The sequence below is a fragment of the Pelodiscus sinensis genome, chromosome 9 (assembly GCF_049634645.1).
Source record: "Pelodiscus sinensis isolate JC-2024 chromosome 9, ASM4963464v1, whole genome shotgun sequence".
In the NCBI taxonomy this organism is placed as follows: Eukaryota; Metazoa; Chordata; order Testudines; family Trionychidae; genus Pelodiscus; species Pelodiscus sinensis.
The window spans coordinates 23016045-23040024 of NC_134719.1; the positions used below are offsets into that span (position 1 = coordinate 23016045).

Here is a 23980-nt window from a genome sequence, read left to right on the forward strand (position 1 = left end):
ATTTTGGGTGCAATCATCCAAGCGAACATTCTACAATGTAAGTACCAAACATCTTGTCCTTATTATCATTATTATTGATTGGCAGTGTTGTATAGCTGTGATATATGGACAACTCTATATGAAAATTAACTTCTTTCACATCTTTACAGGAAAATGCAATCAACTTCTAAGATATATAGAGATTAAGATAAAATGAACATAGAATCGAAATAAATAATGCACTAGAAACTTTATTTGCAGTGTGAAAACACTACTTATAGCAGCTCTGCTTTCTGACATTTAGTTGATTGCTATCTACTAAACTAAAGACACACTCAGAGTCTCTGCACTCTAGCCATCAAGCAACACAGTAGAATTTGGTTGAACGATTTCTTCAAGTATACGTTGCAAGCACACAGAATGTTTCTATTTCTGGAATGCCCACAGGTATATCATTCCTGAATATACCTTGATTGTCCTTAAATATGAATCTGTTGCATAAAGTGATTGCAACTGTGCTACGTATTATATAAATTTTCTAAATATGTACTTACTAGCACATGTATCCACCATTGCTCGGGTCTTTAATTGGACTAAGTTTTTATTTAAATAAAATAAAAATGCACATGCTTTATTTCAATTATTGTATTTTTTTAAAAATGAAGGAAAATGAAGACTGGAGTGAGGGTTTGGGGTAAGGAGAGGCAGGGGGTTAGTGGCTTAGGGCAGAGGATTGGGAGATGTGGGAGGGCTCAAGGCAGGGGGTGGGGGACTCAGGGCAGGTAGACGGGTACAGAAGCCAAGGCAGGTGGGAAGTACAGGACACAGGGCAGGGGGCTGAGGACAGGGGGCTGGGAGATGGGGAGGGGCTTACCAGGGCCACCCATGGTGGCAAGGGTGGTGCTGCTCCAGTGGCGACTCCTCCCAGGGTATGGAGCAGTGCTCCTCTGCCAGCGGATCCCCTAGGTGCCTTACCTACAGTCTGTCTGAGGGGAAAATGCTCTGGAAGCTGCTGCCTTCTCCAACGCCCCACCCCATAGCCGGCAGGCTGTCTGGGTGGGTCCTGGCTCCAGGGGCGTCGCCCGCTCCATTGCCCCACCACAGCCTGCCAGCTGTTGGGGGAGCCATCCCTCCTCTATGTGCATTTCACTTTTGCATTCTTCCTCTCTCTGCCCTCTCCCTTTCCATGTATGGAAAATAGTCCCATTCCCAGAAAGTCCTATTTTCCGGGTACAACCAAACCCTAACCTTGGTTTAACTTAGGGTAAGAGGAAGTTGCATACCAAATTTGGTGATCCTATCTCTTATGGTTTAGGAGGAGTTCTTGAACAAACAGACTCAGACAGACTGTCTCATAGAAGACACACTCTAAAATATATATATTCTTCAGCATAAAAAAATCTCCATTTCCATCTTGAAATTTTTTTTAAAATGTACCTACCCAAGTCTTTTTCTAGTCAAATATCCCCTTATCCATCTTTGAACAATCACAACTGGTGAATGATGAGCTAGAATGTGATTGATTTTTGAAATGATGTCTTTGACCACATTTATATTCTCCTCAACGATTGCTTCCTGAATGAATTCAATTGAAAATGTTGAATATCATGCCTTAAAATCTAAACTTCTCTAATAAATAATTTGAAACAATGTATTTAAAATTATTATTTTAATTTTCCTTTAATATCTAAAGATTGAAAGAGAAGAGCAAGGCCTTTTGCTTAAAATTTTTTTAAAACAAGCAGAATAAGACTATCAATTTTATTGAAACAGAGCTGAGAAATCATTTATAACCCAAAGCTGAGTCAGTACCCAACGTCCCATATAAAATAAACAGCTGTCAGTGAGACTATTCTGCCCGTTGTAGAAATTTCATTCATTTTAAGTTACAAAAAAGCCATTTAGCACTCTGAACATAAAAATAACCCTGGACTATTATATTATTATTGTTACAGTAGTACAATTAAAAATACTGTTTTCTTTCTTATAACATCTGAATAACTGAACAGATTATAAGGAATTATGAAAATGAGAATACAGTTTGATTATAAAATACAATAAAAAGTAATATAAAAGAAGACATAGCTCACTTTTCTATAGTGTTACATTAAGCCTAAAATGAACAAATATATTTTTCATTTTTCACAAAATATTGTGTCTTCTAAGCTACCAGGTCTATCTACTGACTTGTTTATGCCTAAAACTACACAGAGCTGGACTAAAATACAGGGTGCTATTTTAAACAGCCTGCAGCAGTTACAAACATTAAAATTCAGAAAATGTTAATCAAGTCAAAGATATCTTCAGCAGTTACTCAAATGGACTGACAAAATTGGTTGTTTAATAGAGGTGGTTGTCTACCATAGGTAGAGTAGAATTATACATAGTACATTTTGATATGCTTAGAAGAGTTCTCTTACATCAAAAGATGCCTTATATGATTGGGTTTCAATCACATTTCAATATAAAAATACATGGCTTTGTTATAATATCCTAGCATCATTTGGAAAATATGATAGGAGATAATATTTTCAGTGTCTACCCTGCCTCAAAAATAGAGTTGGTTCCTAATTTAAAGCCCAATACTCCAGCTATTACTATGTGTATAGTACCAATAAAACCAAGTGGTCTCACCCCTTTTAGTAGTTTGGGGTTTGAAAGGTTAATTTTTCTACTGTAAACCATCCCAAGAATCTATTAAGTTAACTGCACAAATCTTTTGTCATTATAACCCTTTCTTACCATCTTCAGTAAGATACAGTTTCCATTAAAATACTCCCACAAAGAGAAAGGGAAAATAACATTATTTAGGGGAGTTTTCCTAATGTCTATGTTTACTGAATGCTTTTTCTCAAGTTATATTAATACTTTTAAATTTCTCAGATTGTCATTATTCAAATATATTTAGTCACCTTTGGACTATTGGAACTTGAGAAACACAGGATTTACAGGCACCAAAAATACCTCTCAAGTCCTTTCTTCTTAGGGCAAAGCGTGTGTTTTCAAAAACCACTTTAATAGCATACAGTATATAAATTTTCTTTAAAGTTCTAAACTTTATTTTTGACAAAAAAATGGTAGGAAAACTAGATCTATTTTATTTTAATAGGAGTTATGCATATCTCTTATCAACTCAGCTCAAAGTTACAACTCGTTTCTAGTGTAGTGTAATGAAAATATTCATGCTTCTAGTTGCGTTTAATATGTTTGTCTTCTATTGCAAAAATCCATCTCTAATTGATGGAGGCTAGGAAGAAATATCCAGGCACCATCTATTACTGGCTGTTGTCAGAAAAAGAGAATACTAAACTACATGGTCTAATGGTCTGATGCACTATCTCAATACCTATTTTCACAAAATGAGAGGTGTGTGCATGCTCCATAGCAGCAGTGTATGAGAACAAACTATAATATTTGGATTCAGATAAGAATCTTAAATCAACCCCAGTTCAAGGTTGTTCAGAGAAAGGGTTTTTGCAGCCCTGCTGCTTAATATATTAAGATATTTTCTTTTCTTTTTTGTGATACAGCAGATTGCTCTATTGGTAAATGATATTGAAGTTTTTGCATCATATAATACAGGATTATTACATTTCTGCATCTGAGATTTATTTTGTGATGTCAGTGTTGTGGTATTCCAAGAATGACAAATTTTTGTAACACAATTTTTCAATTACTTTTCCAGTAAGAATGTCAAAGAACTATCCTTTTAAACTATGATACACACTACAGAGAGAAAGATGAGTAATTGATTATAGACAGTCTCTGGAAATTGTCTGTATAAAGCAGCAGATTTATTTCAATGGCATATGGTTCAATAAAATTAAAACTCATTTACAAAACATTAGTTATCAATTTAAGAAGACATTAGCTTGGATGAATGAGTTTCTGACATGGTGCAGTTATTATCCAAAGCTATCAAAGGCCACTGTACGTTTAAAAGTAGTGTTTGGCAAATTAATGCTTAATGTCCTATGTGCTGCTACTGAAAGGTTTTCTTAAATATATATATCAAGTTTTAACCAGAGTAACCCAACAACCTCATAATGCCAACTGACAAGTGAATGCAGAGGGGCTGCTGGAATATCCTGATTCTGGTACTTATATTCTTGTTCCCCACACTGCCATAGGAGGCGTCAAATGAAAGCTGGTTTATACTGGATATCAGTATCATTGTGAAATGTACGTAAAGGTACTTGTGACGGGGCCACTCCACCGCCCCGCACTTCGGCAGCATCATCCCCGGCGTGCTGGGGAGAAGTGGCTGCCCTGCGCCAGCCCCAGCAGTGCTCCGCCTTATCCGCCGTGGCTGGGGGGCCGAAAGAGGTTGCCCTGCACCCCGCGCCAGAGCCCGGTGGGACCCGAGGGGCAGGGGAAGATGCGGGCGCTCTGGCCTCTGCCAAGACTGTGCATGCCCGGGGTGGCCGGCAATGTCAGCCCAGGCCAGAGGCAGCAGGGAATAGGAGAGGGGGAGTGGCCAAGGACGTTGATGTGTCCCCTCCTCCCCTTCACGTTGGACACACCGGCGGTGGGACATTTAAGAGAGGCGGTGCCACCAGGAGATGAGGTCGCTGAGAGGAGAGTGGAGGGGCGACCCTGAACCGCAACAGACGCAAGGAAGGTAGGAAGCGACCCAGGGCAGGGTAATTACCCGGGGGGGGGGGGGGTTGGTGTGTTACGGATTGGAACCCCCACCAACCAGAACTGAGACTCCGTCCCAATCCTTAGGGCTCTGGGTCGGGGCTTGGAGTGAGGGAGGGCCCGGGAAGCGGACGATTCCAGGACAGTATGTTGTCAGACTGCCGATGGCATGGGTAGCAGGGAGCACACAGAGAGGGTTGGTCCAGTGGGACGTCAAGCGGGGCGTGGACTGTTGGACTTCTGGTGGGGTAGTCCACCTGCCTCCTGACAGTACTCTTAAGAATGTATGCATACATACTGAAAATATATTCTTAAACTTTGAATTAAGTTATTTCACCAGCAAAAGTGAAAAAAACATGTTGTTTTCTGTCAGATTATATCTATCCATTTAACCTGTTTATGTGTAAATCAAGTATTTTCTCATTCACAATGGGTCATCTATCACCACTCTGTACTGAATGCAAATTAAGGAGGGCAAGATCTCTCTGAAGTTCTTTATAAGAGGAAGAAAAGTACAATGGGGAAAGAGAATTTTATTAAAGACTCCATGGCACCCTTCAGCTGAGAAGGAAAAAGGAACAGTGTTTTGTTCATGCAAAAGAATTCTCAATCAGTGTTTGAAATATTAAAATTTTGGATGAGTTCAGTCTTTCAGGGGGAGAGATAGCTCACCGGTTTGAGCATTGGCCTGCTAAACCCAGGGTTGTGAGCTCAATCCTTGAGAAGACCATCTGGGGCAAAAATCTGTGAGGGATGATACTTGGCTCTGCTATGAAGGCAGGGGACTGGACTCAATGACCTTTCAAGGCTCCTTCCAGTTCTAGGAGCTAGGCAATCTCCATTCATATTGTTAGATAGTCTGATTTTGATTTACATAGAATTATTTGTTTCCAATACTCTTACTTACTATTACCTGAATCTCTATTCTTTAATTATAAATTTATTGCTTTCACTAGAGATATATTTAAGTCAGTGATGGCCTCCATCTGAATGGGCCACAAGATTATTGTAACCAAGATGGTCTCCCAATGCGCTTGCATTCCTAATATGTCAGGTGAGCCAATTGAACTATAGTAGCACTTTGATAGGATACAGAGTACACAGTTCTTACAGTCAGTGTTGCATGCAATCAGCACACATCTCACTTCACATGCTCGTTTTACATGCATCTCACTTTAGTAATACCGTTAGGAAAAAAACTGCACATGGAAACCAGTGGAATCTGGAAACCCTGCACATGGGCCATGATAAATAAAATGCCTCACGGGCCACTCATAGAACCACGATGGGCCACAGGTGGGTCCATGAGCCACAGGGTTGCACACTGCTGATTTAAGTGCTGTGGTGTTAAGCAAAGTGTTGAATCTTATAAGCTGGTGTGTACTTTTCCCAGTAATTCTGTAAATGTTCAATGAACACTATAGATAATGAACCAAATATTTGGGGGTAGTTGGTATGTACCAGTCTTTACTTGTACAGAAAGAGGAAGGCCTAGAGTTAGTACTTGTGCTGCCAAAGTCTGGTGGATTCAGGAAGCTGATCTACAGCTGGCACAGACAAGTCTATTTTATGCTAAGGGCAGGTAGCTGGAAGATGCCTCACAAACCTGGTACTTATGGGGTAGGATGGAACCTATTTCAAGTGTTCATATATTGTATGACACATATTAATGTTTTGGGTTTTTTTAATCAAAGCACTAGAAGATTTAACCGGTGTTGCTCAGGTCCTTAACTCAATTTTTGTTTTTTGCAAAATAAAATGAAAATGTACATGCTTCATCTGAATTGTTGTTCTGGGGTGGGGCTGAGGGGTTCAGTGTGCAGGCTTCCCCGGGGGGGAGGAGGAGAGAAGAGGACTACAGGTTGCACATCTGAAAACCGGTACTCTGGTCTGGCAACATCTGTGGTCCAGAAGCATAATGGCAGAAGGGCTAGCCGCCTGGTCAGGGGCAGCAGGGCCACAACCCCACAGCAGTGCTGGAGCTGAGGCCTAAGAACCCCAGAGGCCCGCAGTAGTGTGGGACTAGGGAACTTTAGCCACCCGTGGAAGAGCAGGGCTGGGAGCTGGAGAAGCCCAGCCGCCACTGGGAGCTTGGGGCCGGAGAATAAGATCGGGGCTGGAGGACCCCAGCCATCCATTGCAGCCTGGGGAAAGGACCAAAGGACTGGCAGCAGCAGGGCAGACAGCCTGGCTGAGGAGAGGATAGAGGGAGCCATAGGCAGTGGTTTGGCTGGCTCAGGGCCAGTGTCAGGGGAAACTTTCCCGGTCCAGCAAATTTTCTCATTCAGGACCAGTTAGGTCCCGACGGTGCTGGACCAGGAAGGTACAACTTGTACAACCCCACCTCTCTCACTGCAGCAGCTTTGGGCTAGGTGAGAAGCACCTCTCCATGGTCACTGCAGCTCCAGTGGGCACAGCTGGGGGAGAGATGCTTGTCCTCCTACCTGGGACAGGTCCAGGTTCCTCTGCCCCTGTGTACCTCAGTCAGAGTGAGGAATGCAGAAACTGTTCATTTCCCCCTTGCTCTTTGATGAAGGAGAACAGCCAGGAATGTTCCCATACAAATTCAGGGGGAGCTTCAACCCCCTGCACTCCCTAAAGGGCACTTGAGGGGTGGGAGGCTCGGGACAGAGGCGGTCCTGGTCAGTAAGAAGATAGGAATACAATGGCAAACCAATGGTTGTGTACTATATAGATTAAGATTTTTATTAAATATAACTGTTTTAATATACGTGCTTTATGCCACGTGTTGGGAACCTTTTTTGGGTTGAGGGCCACTGATCCATAGGAAAACCAGTCAGGGGCCACACACAAATGAAAGTAAAAAAAACCATCCCCCACTGACATGGATCCCAATTGAGGAGATAGACAATCTCCACATTCCCCTTGCCAATCAGAGCTTAGGGGGACCCATTTTAGTAGATTTTCTGTGCTCCGGCCCTGCAGTGGGGCAGCAGGGGGCTGGAGTACTAATGCAAGCTCCCCAATGCAGGGAGGGCAGTATCTGAGCCTCGGGGGCCTGATCCAGGCAAGCTGGGGGCCACATTGAGCCCCTGGGCCTGAAGTTCCCCACCCTGCTTTATGCTAACCAAAAAATGTGGAACAGTTTTAACATAGTTATCATAAACTGTATAATAATCAGTGCAACACATTCAAAGAAAACTACATCAATATTGTATTAATATATAATAATAATTGTTGTAACATAATTGCTTACCTTTCTAGGAGCAGGGCAAAAATCAAGGAAGAGGCTTGGGCTAAATGATTTATATTTTGCAGGGAGTTTCCAATTCTCAACAATTTCCTCATCAGAAATTACATAGTAATCCAGTGCTTTGAGCGAGAAAATGCTGTTAACAACAATATGCCTATATGCTTTTCTTAGGCTTAGTGGAGTATCAAACAAGGTAAGGCCTATCAGATTGGGACAGAAAGATAACGAACGCACAATATCCAGTTTTCCAATTCCATTGTCATGAAGATAGAGTAGATTTAATTCCTTCATGCCTTCCCAAAACACAGGGCCAGGAAGACTCTGAATCTGAAATAATGATAAAAATGAAACTTGAAGTGTATAATTTATTAAATCCTGCATTATAAAATGCCACAATGACCAAAGTAGCTGCAACTCCATTGACTACACCAGGGCTATATGTAACCCTAATTTTTATTCAGAATTAAAGCTACTTTATGATTTGACCAACAAGGACACCATTTTGGGAGGATAGAAGGGGCTGCAGTTGTGTGCTCCAGGATGCACCTTGCTTTTCATCCCATTCCCCAGACGCTAAGGGAGTGAGGAGAAACTGCTTGAATTCCGTGCATGCCTCTCACACCTGGCTGGTGAGCTCCCTTTACCAGGCAGGTGAGAGGCATGAACAGAATATAAGTACTGTCCCCTCACTACCTTAGCATTCAGGGAACAGGATGAAAAGCTAGCCACATCCTGGAACACATGACTGCTGTCCCTTCTACACATCCAAAATGGCACCCTTGGTGACCAGAATGTCACTAAATATGTAAGCCTTCCAGGGCATCATGGCTGTTAGCTATTAACAATGTAAGAAGATGAAAAATTTTGGAGCTAATCACTTTTTAGTGTAATCAGTTTACATATGTATAAAGCCACAATCTCACACAAACCACAATAGGTAGCAATATTGGATTTGCTTCTTCTGTTTTGTTTTTCAGCATCTTTCTGTTTGTGGCTTCTCTCATATCTCCAGCTCACAAAAAAGATCAAAAGGTCAAATGTTGTTGAAAACTTTTGCTCCATGAATTGAAAATCCATTTCCAGTGACATTTCCAATGCCACATGCCAAAGGCTTTATTCCCAGTAGATGATACTTTTTTCAACACTAGGAGGATAGATTTTTCTATTCACTTACCCCTCCCTCCCAAAAAAACCCCAGTTCTAATCTATTATATTTTAAGAGTATTAATGGAACAGACCCATAAAAGGAAGATATTGACCTAATATAAACAAAAAAGTTGCATAATAATGTAGAACTGACTCCCTAAGGAAGTAGTGAAATCCCTACTGTTTCAATCATTTAAAACAAGACTTAGAATAGCTTGTTAACATAGAAGAAGGAACAATCATTTAAAGATGTGAGAAAATTAAAGGTATGTCTACACTGCAATTAAAAACCCACAGTTTAGCACATGCTACCTGATTCAGATTCACAGGTCTCAGGTTGTGAGGCCATTTAATTGCCAGGTAGAAGTCCCGGTTTGGGCTGAAGCAAGATCTCTAGGAGCCTGCCAGGTGGAAGAAGGCCAGAACTCAGTTGACAGCCTCAGCTGGAACACCTACACCATAATAAAACATCTCTGCAACAAGAGTCAGCTGGCATGAGCCAGCTAGGTGTCTAATTCCAGTTTAGATATGCCCTAAATGGAGTAGGTCTCTTCCACTGTTAACATCTATGTATTAGAAGATGAATGGAAAATTGGGGAAAACTCTATTACATGCTATCACTCTTCAACCCACCAAATTCTGTATTTGTATCATCTTGACAGACCTTTTTAAATGTTATGCAAATGTGTGGAATTATTACTATTATTGCTTAAGACGTTAGCTATAGAGGCTCCAGAAAGAATGAGAACCCCCTTGTAATAGGTGCATTTTTAAGGCATGTCCTGCAGTTAGAAACTATTTTGAAATTATTAAATTTGACTTAACTCCTGATTTACAAAATTGAAATAGCATGCTCACACTCAGGGAAAGCCTTGAAATTAGTCCAAGGTAGGCTCTGTTAACGTGGACATACTATCTCGACTTAGAGCCCTAGGAAGTACTGAGGAGTAATTCATTCAAATTACTCTGGGGAATAGTTATTTCGAAATAGCAGCACCAGAGCATCCGCACTAAGGCTATTTTGAAATAACTATTTCAAAATTAGCATTGTTCCCCAAGAAAAGCAGGAGTACAGATTTCAAAATAAGCGGCTCCTTATTTCAAAATAACAGGCTTGGTAGCGAGGATGCGCCGCTTATAAATTCGACCAATGGGAGTTATTTCAAAATAAAGCCCTTGTGTAGACCAGGGCATAGAAAAAAGGTAGACATAAGGTAAAATCCTGGGCCCACTTGAGTCAATAGCAAAACTAATTATCTCCACTGCATCCAAGATTTTACCAACTGTTCCTGAATAGAGATTTTCATAGCAGATTTAAAATATTAAATCAGAGAGAAACTGCTATGAACAAATAATGCCATTAACGTCTGCATTTAAAACCTAATTGCTTCTAAGAAATATTATGAAAACACACAAGTTTACAGATTAATTTACGTCACTGAACTATTCTGTTTTGCATATCTTCAAAACAACTGTTTACCTGATTTCCATGGAGATCCAACTTAACTAAATGAGTACAACACTGAAGTGCATCAATATTTGTAATATAATTATTAGACAAAATGCATACTTTAAGCAAAACACAGTATTGCACATGTTTCACGTTCTTTAAATATAGCCCATTTAACTGAACTATAACAAGATCTTTCAGTTTCTTATCGTGGGTTTGATTGGTAGTTTGTCCATATTCAAGTAACAGATTTTCAGAAGTAGAGACAAGATGTTCAGTTAATTCCTTCATGGCTGGTTATACGCTTTGTGGCTCATGCCCAAGAGATCTTAAAAAAAATAATAATATAAAAAAGGGCTATATAATGTGTTACATTTATTCAACTTTAAAAAAAAATCCTTCAAATACCGCGAACAAATATCCAACTATTCATTATAGATCAAGCCATATTGTAAAACATTATGCATCAATGGGGAAAAAACTCTTATGGGACTAATTTAAAAACATAAAAGTGAATGAAACAGTACAAGTGCATGTTATTCATATTAAGCATGTTAAGAGGCGGGTAATTGGCTAATCATGTAGTCGATATAATTTGTATTGTCTACACAATTAGTCAATGAGAGAAGGCACTCTATCCTGGCTCGTGCTGGGTCCAGGAGCTATCCCCACTGCAGCTCTGCAGTTTAAACTTAGTAGGAGCAAGGCATGCAAACAGAGCTGCAGTGGGGGTAGGTCCTGTATCCGGCACTAACTGGGGCGAACTGGGACTGAGCCGGGTTTGCTCAGGCCCAGCTCGCACTGGGTCCAGCAGCCCTTGCCCACTTTGGGTCCCAGCAGGGATCTGGAATGCCCTGTGGACAGAAGCCGCTGCTGGAGCAGCCTGTGTTTGCAGTCAGCCCATCCACTGTACAGTGGCAGCTTTTCGTAAGCCTCCTCTACCCTGCATCCCACACTGCTGCCTAGAGGCAACAGCATGGGAGGGGAGGCAAGCAGCACCTCAGAGATGAAGCTGGGCAGAACCAGCTTTTAAGCTGGCTCCCCCCAGCACTGGCTCCTGCTTCCCCCCTTGCTGCATCTGATAGAGATGCAGCAAGGGGTGGGAGGGGAAATGTGAGTAATTGACTTAACTACCCGATTTAGCCTCAGGCTTATCAAGCAGTAGACTTCTTGACTAGTCACTTACATCCTTAATTCATATAGGCTGTGTCTACACTGGCATGAATTTCCGGAAATGCTTAAAACGGAATACTATTCCGTTTTCAGTTTTTCCGGAAAAGGAGCGTCTACATTAGCAGGCTGCTTTTCCAGAAAAGCCCTTTTTCCGGAAAAGCGTCTGTGGCCAAAGTAGACGCGCTTTTCCAGAAAAGAGCCCCGATCGCCATTTTCGCGATCGGGGCTTTTTTCCGGAAAAGACTACTGGGCTGTCTACACTGGCCCTTTTCCGGAACAGTGTTCCAGAATAAGGACTTATGCCCGAGCGGGAGCAGAATAGTTTTTCCGGAATAGTGGCTGATTTTGTACAGTAGAGCATCGTTGCTTTTCCGGAAATTCAAGGGCCAGTGTAGACAGCTCGCAGCTTATTCCGGAAAAGCAGCTGATTTTCCGGAATAAGTGGCCCAGTGTAGACACAGCCATATAGCATGTTTTATTCCAAAGGAACCTAAGCTGTGCTTTTGGAAACTAAGATTGATTCTTCACCATTTATATTTTGTAATTACTTAACCAAGCAGTCAATGAATTGTACATGCATAAATGTACTGAGATATTTATTAGTTGATCCTGCCTCTGGATTTTAAGGATGAATTAATCAGCTAAAATGCAGCTACCTTGGAAGCGAGGCAATGTTTAACAATGCAAAGTAGCACAACATAATAAAAACAAAGAATACCATAAGCCATTGAAACTGCATGGAAAAATATGATGGTAAAATGTAACTTCCTGAGTTACACTGTGGACACTAGTGCTAACTGGCCTACTCTTAAAACAAAAAACCTTCTCTGAATTCCTTAATCACAAATGGTTAACAATTTTGGTTTACATCTTATCCAAAAGATACCCCCCCCCCTTTTAAATAAAAAAATAATTGCAAAGAGCAGTTGACGTCAGCATTTTTAAACTTTGGTTACTTATAAATTATCAAAGTCAAATAATGCCACAATATTAAAAATAAAAAATTTAGTACAGCAACATTTTACTCCAATATTAGGGAGCTAATTACAGATTAAAATATTTCAATTAAACAGAAATCATATTACCAATAAATCTTTCATTAGTTTTATGTCTTCTGCAATTTTCTAAATTTCTTGTAAATTATCATACATTTTTAATCACTGTGAAAACTATGCCTCTGTTGAGAATACAGCATACTAGTTACAATAGACACTGCTATACGCTCAACCTTTATTTAATATATACAAATTAAATGAAGTATCTGTGGCAGAGGTGTATGTGAGGGAGGCAAGGGTTGAGTCAATGAGAATCTTTAATAAAGTATTAAACAGCACTGTAAATCAGTCTTCAGAAGGATGGGAATTTTCTCTTAAAGGAACCATTCCATCTGCAGAGAATACAATACATGAAAATTTGCAATCTTTTTGATGAGGGTACAACACTGTTACAAGAGGCACTTTTTACTATCTTTTTACTTAAAATCTAAAAATGTGTATCACTATCTGGGATGTGTTTTTAATCCATTTTATACAACATACTTTTGAACAAAGATATAATGTTCATAAAAAGAGAAATAAGAGCAACTCAGGAAACTACAGACCAGTTAGTTTAACTTCTGTGCCAGGGAAAATAATAGAGCAAGTAATTAAGGAAATCATCTGTAAACACTTGGAAAGTGGCAACGTGATAGGGAACAGCCAGCATGGATTTGTAAAGAACAAATCATGTCAAACCAATCTGATAGCTTTCTTTGATAGGATAACGAGTCTTGTGGATAAGGCAGAAGCGGTGGATGTTGTATACCTAGACTTTAGTAAGACGTTTGATACGGTCTCACATGATATTCCTATCAATAAACTAGGTAAATACAACTTAGATGGGGCTACTATAAGGTGGGTGCATAACTGGCTGGATAACCGTACTCAGAGAGTAGTTATTAATGGTTCACAATCCTGCTAGAAAGGTATAAAAAGTGGGGTTCCACAGGGGTCTGTTTTGGGACCAGCTCTGTTCAATATCTTCATCAACGATTTAGATATTGGTATAGAAAGTACGCTCATTAAGTTTGCAGATGATACCAAGCTGGGAGGGGTTGCGACTAATCTGGAGGATAGGGTGATAATTCAAAATGACCTGGACAAAATGGAGAAATGGTCTGAGGTAAATAAGATGAAGTTTAATAAAGACAAATACAAAGTGTTCCACTTAGGAAGAAACAATCAGTTTCACACATAAAGAATGGGAAGCGACGATCTAGAAAGGAGCATGGCAGAAAGGGATCTAGGGGTTATAGTGGACCACAAGCTAAATATGAGTCAGCAGTGTGATGCTGTTGCAAAAAAAGCAAACATGATTCTGAGATGCATTAACAGGTGTGTTGTGAGCAAGACATGAGAAGTCATTCTTCAGCGCTACTCTGCGCTTGTTAGACCTCAGTTGAAGTATTGTGTCCAGTTCTGGACTCCGCATTTCAAGAAAGATATGGAGAAATTGGAGAGGGTCCAGAGAAGAGCAACAAGAATGATTAAAGGTCTAGAGAACATGACCTATGAAGGAAGGCTGAAAGAATTGGGTTTTTTGTTTAGTTTAGAAAAGAGAAGATTGATTGGGGACATGATAGCAGTTTTCAGGTATCTAAAAGGGTATCATAAGGAGGAGGGAGAAAACTTGTTCATCTTGGCCTCTGAGGATAGAACCAGAAACAATGGACTTAAACTGCAGCAAGGGAGGTTTAGGTTGGACATTAGGAAAAAGTTCCTAACTGTCAGGGTAGTCAAACACTGGAATAAATTGCCCAGGGAGGTTGTGGAATCTCCATCTGTGGAGATATTTAAGAGTAGGTTAGATAAATATCTATCGGGGATGGTCTAGACAGTATTTGGTCCTGCCATGAGGGCAGGGGACTGGACTCAATGACCTCTTGGGATCCCTTCCAGTCCTAGTATTCTATGATTCTATGAAAGCATAGCAAACTAATAGGATCCATTAATAATTGTACATGTCTGCCAATTGGGAAATCAGAATGAAAATGGTACTAAAATCTAAAACTTCAGGAATATTCACCTTAATTATAAATAAATTGCATAATTATATCTGCAACAGTGAATGAAGTATCCAATTTTCTCTCACCAACATGAATAGAAGTTTTTGCCATTCATTCCAATGGGAGTCGGAGTCTGGAAAATAAATAAGCATGCATTCTGTAAAAGTATTTTATGCTTTTACCTACATTTACTCAGCAATATGGGGAAATTTAAAAGTGAAGGACAAAAAGAGTAAATTTTAAATGATTTTTAAAAGCTTTTTCAACCTATATTGCCACTGTGATATCAAACTATATTTAATGGATCACTGAAAAAGCTTCATAATTCCAGATCAGTAGCACTTTGATATTTTAGGGTCTGTCCACATTTATACTCTATTCCACCACTTTTAGCATGTTATAACAAGGTGATAAAAATGGCTTTTTAGTAAAACTAGGGTATTTTTCTCATGATGACATACTTTGTTTCCTAAATTCCTGATTGTTTCCATATTACTTTTAAGGACTTCCTTTATTTCATGATTTGTGTACAGTGATATTTTATTTATAGATACCAACACTTCATTCTTTTCTGTTTGTATTTTAAATTCAGAAATGCAAATCAAGATTACAGATTAGGAGTCACAACATCCAAATAAAAGTAATAAGACAAGAAAAACTTTCAGAAATATGCATTATAATAATAACCTACAAGCAATTGTGCAGTAAGGGCCAGCTCTGTGTAAAATTAAGCATACATGTTATGTCTTTGAGAATCAGGAGAACCCCATTCTTTATTTGCAGTATCACTGTGGTATTACGGAACTGAAAATTACTAATTTAGTACTGAGCAAAACAACTCAGCCTCACAATAATGATGTTTCCCCCCCCTCCCCCCCCACTGGTAGTGATAAATGAACACCAGTTAATATTTGAAAATTAAAACCTGCCTATCTGGTCCACACTAGAAAATTAAGTTGTGTCAGCTGTGCTGGTCAGCAGTGTGAAAAACCTAAACCCTTGAGCAGCACAACATAAACCCCCGTATTTGAAGGTCTCCATCAATGGAAGAATTCTTCTCTCAACCTAGCTACCATGTCGCCGGCATTCCCTACACCCGTGGTCACCAACAGGTCGATCGCGATTGACTGATCGATCGTGAGGCCTCGACCAGTCGATCGCGAGGCCTCCCCACCCCCATTTCCCTCCCACCTCCGAGAAGCCCTACTACCTACCTCCAGTGAAAATGAAGGTTCTGTAGGCTTCCCAGGGGTGGACAGAAGTCCCACAGCTTAGCGCCACTTCCGGAGATTCCGGAAGTAGCGCTAGCTGCTCTGCCGGGTGTACTGCAGGAGGGAGCATCGGCTCCCTGCACCGCACAGGAGGGGTGAGTCAGCCCTGGGGCAGGCGTGCACAGGGTTCTCCTGCGCCGGGGGGTCGGCACCAGGGCAGGCGCACGCGCGTGGGGGGCTTCCCTGTGCGGGGTCGGCCCTGGGGCAGGCGTGCGCATGCAGGGCTTCCCTGCGCCGGGAGGGGGGGTCAGCCCCCGGGGCAGGCACGCGCAGGGTTTTCCTACGCCGGGGGGTCGGCCCCCGGGCAGGTGCATGCTGGTTTCCCTCTGGGGGCGGTGGAATCCTGGGAGGAGGCAAATACAGGGGACTCTCTGCCTCCTCTGGCACCCCACTCCCCAGTGCCCACTCCCCAGCCACAGAATTCTGTCCCCACTCTCCTGTCCCCAGCTACAGAACTGTCCCCACTGCCCTCCCCACTCCCCGAACGCTGTCCCCACTGCCCTGTCCCCAGCCACAGAACTCTGTCCCCACTCTCCTGTCCGCAGCCACAGAATTCTGTTCCCACTCCCCTGTTCTCAGCTACAGAACTCTGTCCCTATTCCTGTCCCCACTGGCACACTGTCCCCAGCTGCAGAAACCTGTCCCCACTGGCACTCTGTCCCCTGCTGCAGAACTCCATCCTCTGCCCTCCCAGCACCCTGTTCCCTCTCCCCTGCCCCCAGCCGCAGAACTCTGTCCCCACAAAATGTATAATTATAAATGCTTCATTTTAGATTTAAATAGCATGAATAAAAACAGACCATTTATTTCATAACTATAAACATGTGATTTTTAATTTTATACATCGCATAATTTAAAAATAAACTGTTTATCAGAGTGTGTAAGTAAGGGCTGGGGATAGCAAATGATGGACAGGAGGTGAATAGAGAGGGTGGGGCTTCAAGAAAGGGGCGGGGCGGTAGATCTTTGCCTGTTCAGAGATTTTAAAAGTGATCTTGGGTGTAAAAAGGTTGGAGACCACTGCCCTACACAAATGGGAGAACTCCTCCTACCAGTGTAGGAAGCATCTACCCTGAAGTGCTACAGCAAAGCAGAACCTGGGGGAGGGCTCAGCCTAGTAGATTTTGTGTGCTCCAGATTTTGTGGGACAGCGAGGAGGCTGGAGTATCAGCAGGTGCTCCCTAATGCTGGGGGCAGGGACTGAGCCTAAGGGGCCAGATCCAGGCAAGCCAGACCCCCGGGCCTGAGGTTCCCCACCCTGAGCTAAGTAAACAGCTGCACATCTGTAACTATTTGAGTGTAGACATACCCCAGCCTTTGTAGTTGAGCCAACACACAGAAAATACATTTATACATTCCTACAAAGGGGAGCCCTTAATAAAACTAGAAGGAAAGGGGTTTTTTTAAAACAAAAATTAGTAATTTTTGTTTGCACTGCCATTATATACCTGCGCGGTTGGTAAAGCTTCCACTTGGGGAGGCAGTAATTTCTCAGGTTAGGCCCTGCCCTCTTCCCAGCCTAGGCCCCACCCCCTTCACACTGTTTCCCTTCTCTCTTTCCTGCACATTCTGTGTCCCTACTCACTGTGTGCTTGTCCCCTTCCAGCCAAATCCCTGAACCCAAACAAATTATTTTTTAAAAAAAACCTCCACTTTTCTGCAATTTCTTTCTCAACAAAGAGAGTTTTAGAAAAACTAGGCCGGGGTGGCCAACCCACGGCTCTGCTCAAAGAAATGCAGTTCTTAGGGTTACAGCTTGTTTGGAGCTGCGCGCCCGGACTGCTCACAGCTACTCTGTACATGCGCCCCAGCGCCTGAAGGGAAAAGCGTGTGGCTGTGACAGCGGCTCCAGTGAAGCTAGGATTTTTAAAATCCATGGGGCAGTGTGTGGACACATTGGAGAGGGTCCAGCGAGGGCAACCAAAATGATCTACAGGGAGAGGCTGAGGAATTTGGGCTTATTTAGTCTGCAGAAGAGAAGAATGAGGGGGCATTTGATAGCAGCCTTCAACTTCCTGAATCTCTAGAGGTGTAGCTGAGGTAGTTTTTTGTAACAGAAAAAACTTAAAAAACAATAAATAGACTAGTAGCACCTTAAAAGACTAACAAAACATGTATATGGTATCATGAGCTTTTCTGGGAAATCTCTAACCTTTCTTCACACAATCAAACAAGGTGTCAGGTCTCGCCCTGAGCTGGCATTTGCCCCCTGAGATGAAGAAGATGACTACAAGGGGACTGAAAAAGTTACCACCTCATTTTCACTTCACACAAACAAGTGAGGGCTTCTTAAGTTGATTGTTTGAACAGCAGTAAGTACCTCAGACAATGAGTAAAAACTGCCAAATGACTTGCCAATAAAATACCCAGGCTGCCTGCTACTTTAACCCATTCAGCTCACAGAACCAAGAAGAAAAATCTTAAAAAAACAACAAATACTCTGGTAGCACTTTAAAGACTAACAAAACATGTAGATGGTATCATGAGCTTTCGTAGGCATAACCCACTTCTTCAGATGACCAGTGTTGGAAGTCCAGAACAAAGAACAAATAAGGGAAGGGGGGGAGGAGGAGACACTGGGTAGATAAGTTTCAAAGAGATAGCGGAGCCAGTCTGTGACAGGAAAAACTTAAAAAACAACAAACAGTTGTTTAACACTTTAAAGACTAAATAGTTGAAAGAGACTGATAAGAACCATTAGTTTGCAAAACTGAATACCCACCTGGTGAAGTGAAAAATCAGACTGACAGAGCCAAAAAAGTACCCAGACGTGAACTACTTCAAGACAGACCTAAAAGAGAAAACAACAAAATTCCACTTGTAATTACCTACAATCCACAACTTAAACCCCTCCAAAGCATTATCCACAATCTACAACCTATCTTGGGAAATGACCCCTCACTCTCAGAGGCCTTGGGGGAAAGGCCTATTCTTACTTACAGACAACTCCGTAATCTGAAACAAATCCCTTCCGGTAACCACTCTACACAGCTACATCATAAACATCCAGGAATCAACCCCTGCAATCAACCCCGGTGCCAACTCTATCCACACATCTATACAAGCGATTTCATCACTGGACCCAACCACATCAGCCACCAAATCAGAGGCTCATTTAACTGTACATCCAGTAATATGATATATGCTATCAAATGCCAGCAGTGCCCCACTGCGATATATATTGGACAAACTGATAGGACAGTCCCTACGGAAAAGAATTAATGGACACAAATCACATATCCGAAAAGGCAACACACAAAAACCTGTTGAGGAACACTTTATCCTCCCTGGACATTCATTAAGCGTTCTCCAAGTTGCTGTTTTGTTTCAGACCAATTCCACAAGCCAAATACACAGAGAAGGATTGGAACTCCACTTCATTCTCAAGTTTAACTCTCATGCAAATGCTCTAAAATTATCAGATGGCTCGCACATTATCAACCAACCAACCAAAGAAGGTGATAATAGTTCTTGATGTCTGTGTAGAATCTGGTGTTAGTACTCTTCCTTTCCTAGTGCAAACTAATGGTTCTTATCAGCCCCTTGTAACTATTAGTCTTTAAGGTGCTACTAGACTATTTGTTGTTTTTTAAGTTTTTCCTGTTACAGACTGACTTGGCTACCCCTCTGAAACTTTAGAACCAAAAAGGTAAAATGTCCCATTCAGGCAACATGATGGTGCCAGCTTTAAATATCAGACTAGTAGACCCAATATCTCCAGGGGTGAAGGAAGCAAATCCTCAGCCCTTTTCTCACCAGACAAATTAATCTCCCAATCACTGAAAAGAGTTGGGACCTATCCTACCAATAACTCCTCTCATCCTTGCCACCCCATCCTTATCCACTATTAGTTTGGTTTCTTTAATCAGTGGAAAAACTCTCCTTGAGGCCAAGCTTCAAACGGTGGGTCCCATGTTCTACTGGAAGTCTGTGACAGGAAGGCATTGAGAAAACCCCTCATCTTCACATTTCTAGCAGAGGGGAGCACAGGCCACTGGCTGCAATGAGGTGGGGAGATCATTTGAATCCCCAGCTTCCCCCAGTATAGGAATTCCACAGTGAGGCTGCACCCATCCCTAACACAGTGTAAGGGATGGTCCTGCCCCTCTGTGCCAGGCATACCAGGTGTGTCTGGGCAGGCTCAGCCCAGCATGAGCTAAGGGTGGAGAGGGTTATTGTGGGGGAATCCAGATGTGGGAAGCTTAATGGGAGCTATGGATGCTCAGGAGCTCAGCGGGGTGTTTTGGAGTAGGAGCAATGGGACTCTAGTTCAGCTCAGCGGAGGAGTTGAGGGGAGGGGAGTTTGATATGGAGTCCAGGTGCTGAGGAAGTGGGACTTAATTTCATAGGATAGGGGGCCGAGGTGCAACTTGCTGGAACTCAGTGGGCTGAGGGTCTGGGGAGCTTGTTGGATGAGTTCAGGTTTAGGAGATAGGGCTTGTCAGGATGAGGGTTCGATGGGACTGCTTAACCAGGGAGCCAGTCCCAGCTGGTGTTGAGGGGACACTGCATGCTGGACTCTTGCTGCTCCTCATCTCCCCAATTCATCATCCCCTTTCCTTCTCCATCCCTCTCCTCATTCCTTCCCCACCGCCTCTTCCCCCCACTTCTCTCATTTCCACCCACCCCCATCCACTGCAGAGGACGGAAAATAGAAAGCATGGGGGGAGAGGGCAAGAAGGGGAGGGGATTGGGCAGCTATCACTGCAGGAGCTAGACAATCCCCACCACCACTCCACACACTAGCAAGGGGGAAGCCAACTAAGCAGGGAGAGTGCAAAGGAGAAGGGGGGGCAGCAAAGTGGAAACCCAACCCACCCTGGGTCAAGATGCAGGGAGGGGATGCTGAATGGGGTGAGAGGCTAAGCAGGAGCAGAAACTGGCAAACAGAAGAGGTGGCAGCAGCAGGAACATAGCAAGCTAGGTAGGGCAACCTGCAGAGGGCTAGCAATCCTCCTGGAGCTGGTGAGATTAATGGAATTGAGGCTGCTGCAGTAGCAGAGAGAAACCAGATGACTGTAATTGGAGCCTGGTGTCTGTCCCATGCGGGTTCAGGGACAGGCTGCTGAGGAGGCTCCCCTCTTCTTTGCCTTCCCAGGAGCCCTGGAACCTGCCTGAACCATACAAACAACATTCCACAGCAACCCCACCTGGCAGATGGAGGTGTGGAAGGGTGGTGCCAGCAAAGCCCCAGCTTTTGGTAAGCTGTGCCTTGTTTTGCCTTACAGATCACACGCCCATGATTATATACAAATTGTTTAACAATATTATTCAAAGCTTTAATCTGAGCAGTCACAAAACTTCATTGAGGAATGCTTATGGTTTTAAATGTACAGGTTGTTGTTTTTCCTCATATGTTTTTAATTAAATTATATAAACATTGTAATTTTTTTTATCACTGGTGACATCTTTAGACACTAGAACATACAAAAAGAAACAACACTTTCTCTTTCAATAAATAACAAAGGGAAAATAAGTGATACAACACAGTACAAACACATTTTAGTAAATTCCAAGTTTTCCTATCAGTGTGAATCAGAAAGAGAACCAAGTAGTCTACTCGTGTTGTTCTTGAAATTCAGCTAGTAAAAACAGAAAACAAGGGCCCTGAGCAACTTGGGTAGACTTTGTGTGTCCATGTGAAACCTCAAGTGCATCTGCATGAATCCAGTTGTAAGACTGGGCCAAAATACTGAGATGCATCTGAATATTATAAACTATTTCTAATCAGATAATTGAAAGATACCATGCTACTTTAACATAGCATCTATTACTATACTTCTCAGTGTACCTTTTTTAATAAGTTACCATTTCTTCTCAGTCAAAGATGACAGCACTTCACAGTCTTTTATAATTAGGCCTCATAGGGTATGTCTACACTACAGAGAAGATTGAAGCTGCTGCTGTTGATCTTCCAGGGTTCAAATTAGTGGTCTAGTGAAGATAGGGTAATTTGAACTGAGAGGGGCACTCCGGTCAATGCTGGAGGTCCTGCTTCCATGAGGAGTAAGGGACGCTGAAGGGATAGTGTGCTCCCTTCAACTTCTTGCAGTGTGGACAGCACCAAAAGTCGAGTTAAGGTACTTTGACTTCAGCTATGCAATTAACATAGCTGAAATTGCGTATCTTAATTTTACTTTATCCCATAGTGTAGACATATAGAGCACTTAATTCTGCCCTATTGAAGTACATGGGTGTTTTGCCACTGATTTATATGGAGAATAAGGTTTCTACTACTGTTGGACATCTACCTGCTCCCCTTCCCCACATATATACCCTTGGGTACTACCTTCCCCACATCCAGAATACTGTCTCCCCATCTCAACTCCCAGGAGATGGAACCACCACCTGTGGGCTCCTACAGGCACCGACCCTCTCAAGCTTGCAGTGGCGCCAGCCTCATTCACCCTGCAATGACCCTCACACTTGATACTTGCCTGATAATAATGACTGGGTACTGCCAGTCCTGAGCCCCTATGCCCACTCACTATACATGAGCCATCCTGTCACTGTGGCTTCCAGACAACTCTCTCTGTACAGGAACCACTGCCCATAAGGCTCCCCTGCTACAGCCACTGACAAAACCCAGAAGTTGTAATGTCCTGGGAAGACTTACACATTTCTTTTGAACAGATAAATAGATGATATATAAATAAATTGGTCCTAGGAAAACCAAACAGGTAGGAGCAAAATCAGACCCATAAACAAGGCAGGATTTTGGGCAAGCAACCCAGGTATAAATTATTCAAACATTTAAGAACTGCAGGGAAATGGTGCCAAAGATGATGTTTCCTGTCTGGCACACCATCGGGACTATTTTAAGAATGAGTACATGGAGATAAAGTGGAGTTCAGTAACTTGTCCACACATAAATATATAAAATGAGTCAATAGCAGAATTGAGGCTACAGGTTGAACCTCTTTAGTCCAGCACTTTCTGGTCTGGCAACATCTAAGGTCTAGCATAATTTTAGTTATCTGGATGTCTATTTATCCTGGGTACAGCCAAGTTTTCACAGTAATATAACATTTGTTTACAGCCAGCAGTCCAGGCTCTCAATGTTCTGTGCTGTTATTTAGCTCTAATTTACCCTTAATTGTCTTCTAAGAGCCCAATAAACAGTGAAAGTGTTGGTAATGCTGCTAGACAATATTGATCTCCTGCAGTTCAACAAATTCTAGGTAGTGGTCAGGTCCCAAGGTGTTAGACTAGAGAGGTTCAACTATGTAGCCTTTGTTCCCAATTGCTTGCTCTCACTATTAAATTACACCATACCTAGATGTGTCACTTGTTTATTGCTGGAGCTTTACCTCTTTTGATCCACAGAAACCTACTGTTTTCTCACACTTCATAAACTGACTTCACAGGTGCAAGTTTTTTAAACTAAAATAGCTTACAGAAATGTTTTAAGCCTTCATTATGTTTGGTCATCTACCTTATTTTGAATCTTCATGACGTATTTACAGGCCAGAAATGAATGTCACACATTTGGGTCTCATGATTATTTTTTGATCTTTCACAAATACTTTATTTTTAATAAGTGTTTAATTTATAAACAAACAGCTACAGATTGACCAGACAGAAACAAACACACTTGAATATACAGAGCCCGAATGATGCCCAATTAGAGGTAAATTGCTTGGTGCATCAGAAACCATATCACATTTTATAACAAAGTGTTAAGAAACTTAAAGCAAGACACACGGATTACTTTTTGCACTACTGACATGCAGCCACTTCTGGGCCAGCGGACTGCAGCTTGAGCGAGAAGGTGAGGAACCGCACAGCTACTGAAAGGTGAAGATGGGCACTCAGGGACCAATGCCAGAACCACTCAAGCGGGAATACAGCCAGGGAATGGAGTTTAACAAACTCGCTCTTCCAAATGTGATAGAAATGGAGCCGTGTTAGTCTGGTGTAGCTGAAACAAAATACAGGACTATGTAGCACTTTACAGGCACTTTAAAGACTAACACTTTAAAGACTAACAAGATGGTTTATTAGATGATGAATTTTCGTGGGCCAGACCCACTTCCTCAGATCACTAGTGGGTCTGGCCCACG

General features: G+C 42.2%; 1 protein-coding gene across 15 annotated transcripts in view; it reads right to left on the reverse strand.

Moving 5' to 3' along the window:
- LRRIQ3 (leucine rich repeats and IQ motif containing 3) overlaps nucleotides 1-23980 on the reverse strand; it is a 100229-nt gene that overhangs the window by 75691 nt on the left and 558 nt on the right. For 2 of the 15 annotated variants that reach the window (XM_075936241.1, XM_075936243.1), the window contains exons 2-6: nucleotides 18640-18708; nucleotides 14667-14779; nucleotides 10461-10758; nucleotides 7838-8161; nucleotides 1421-1554 (exon numbers count right to left, since the gene is read on the reverse strand). In XM_075936241.1, coding sequence (XP_075792356.1) covers nucleotides 1421-1554; nucleotides 7838-8161; nucleotides 10461-10721 — 719 coding nt within the window. In that variant the 5' untranslated portion in view covers nucleotides 10722-10758; nucleotides 14667-14779; nucleotides 18640-18708. The other 13 variants (XM_075936246.1, XM_075936247.1, XM_075936242.1 and 10 more) reach the window with 10 other exon arrangements.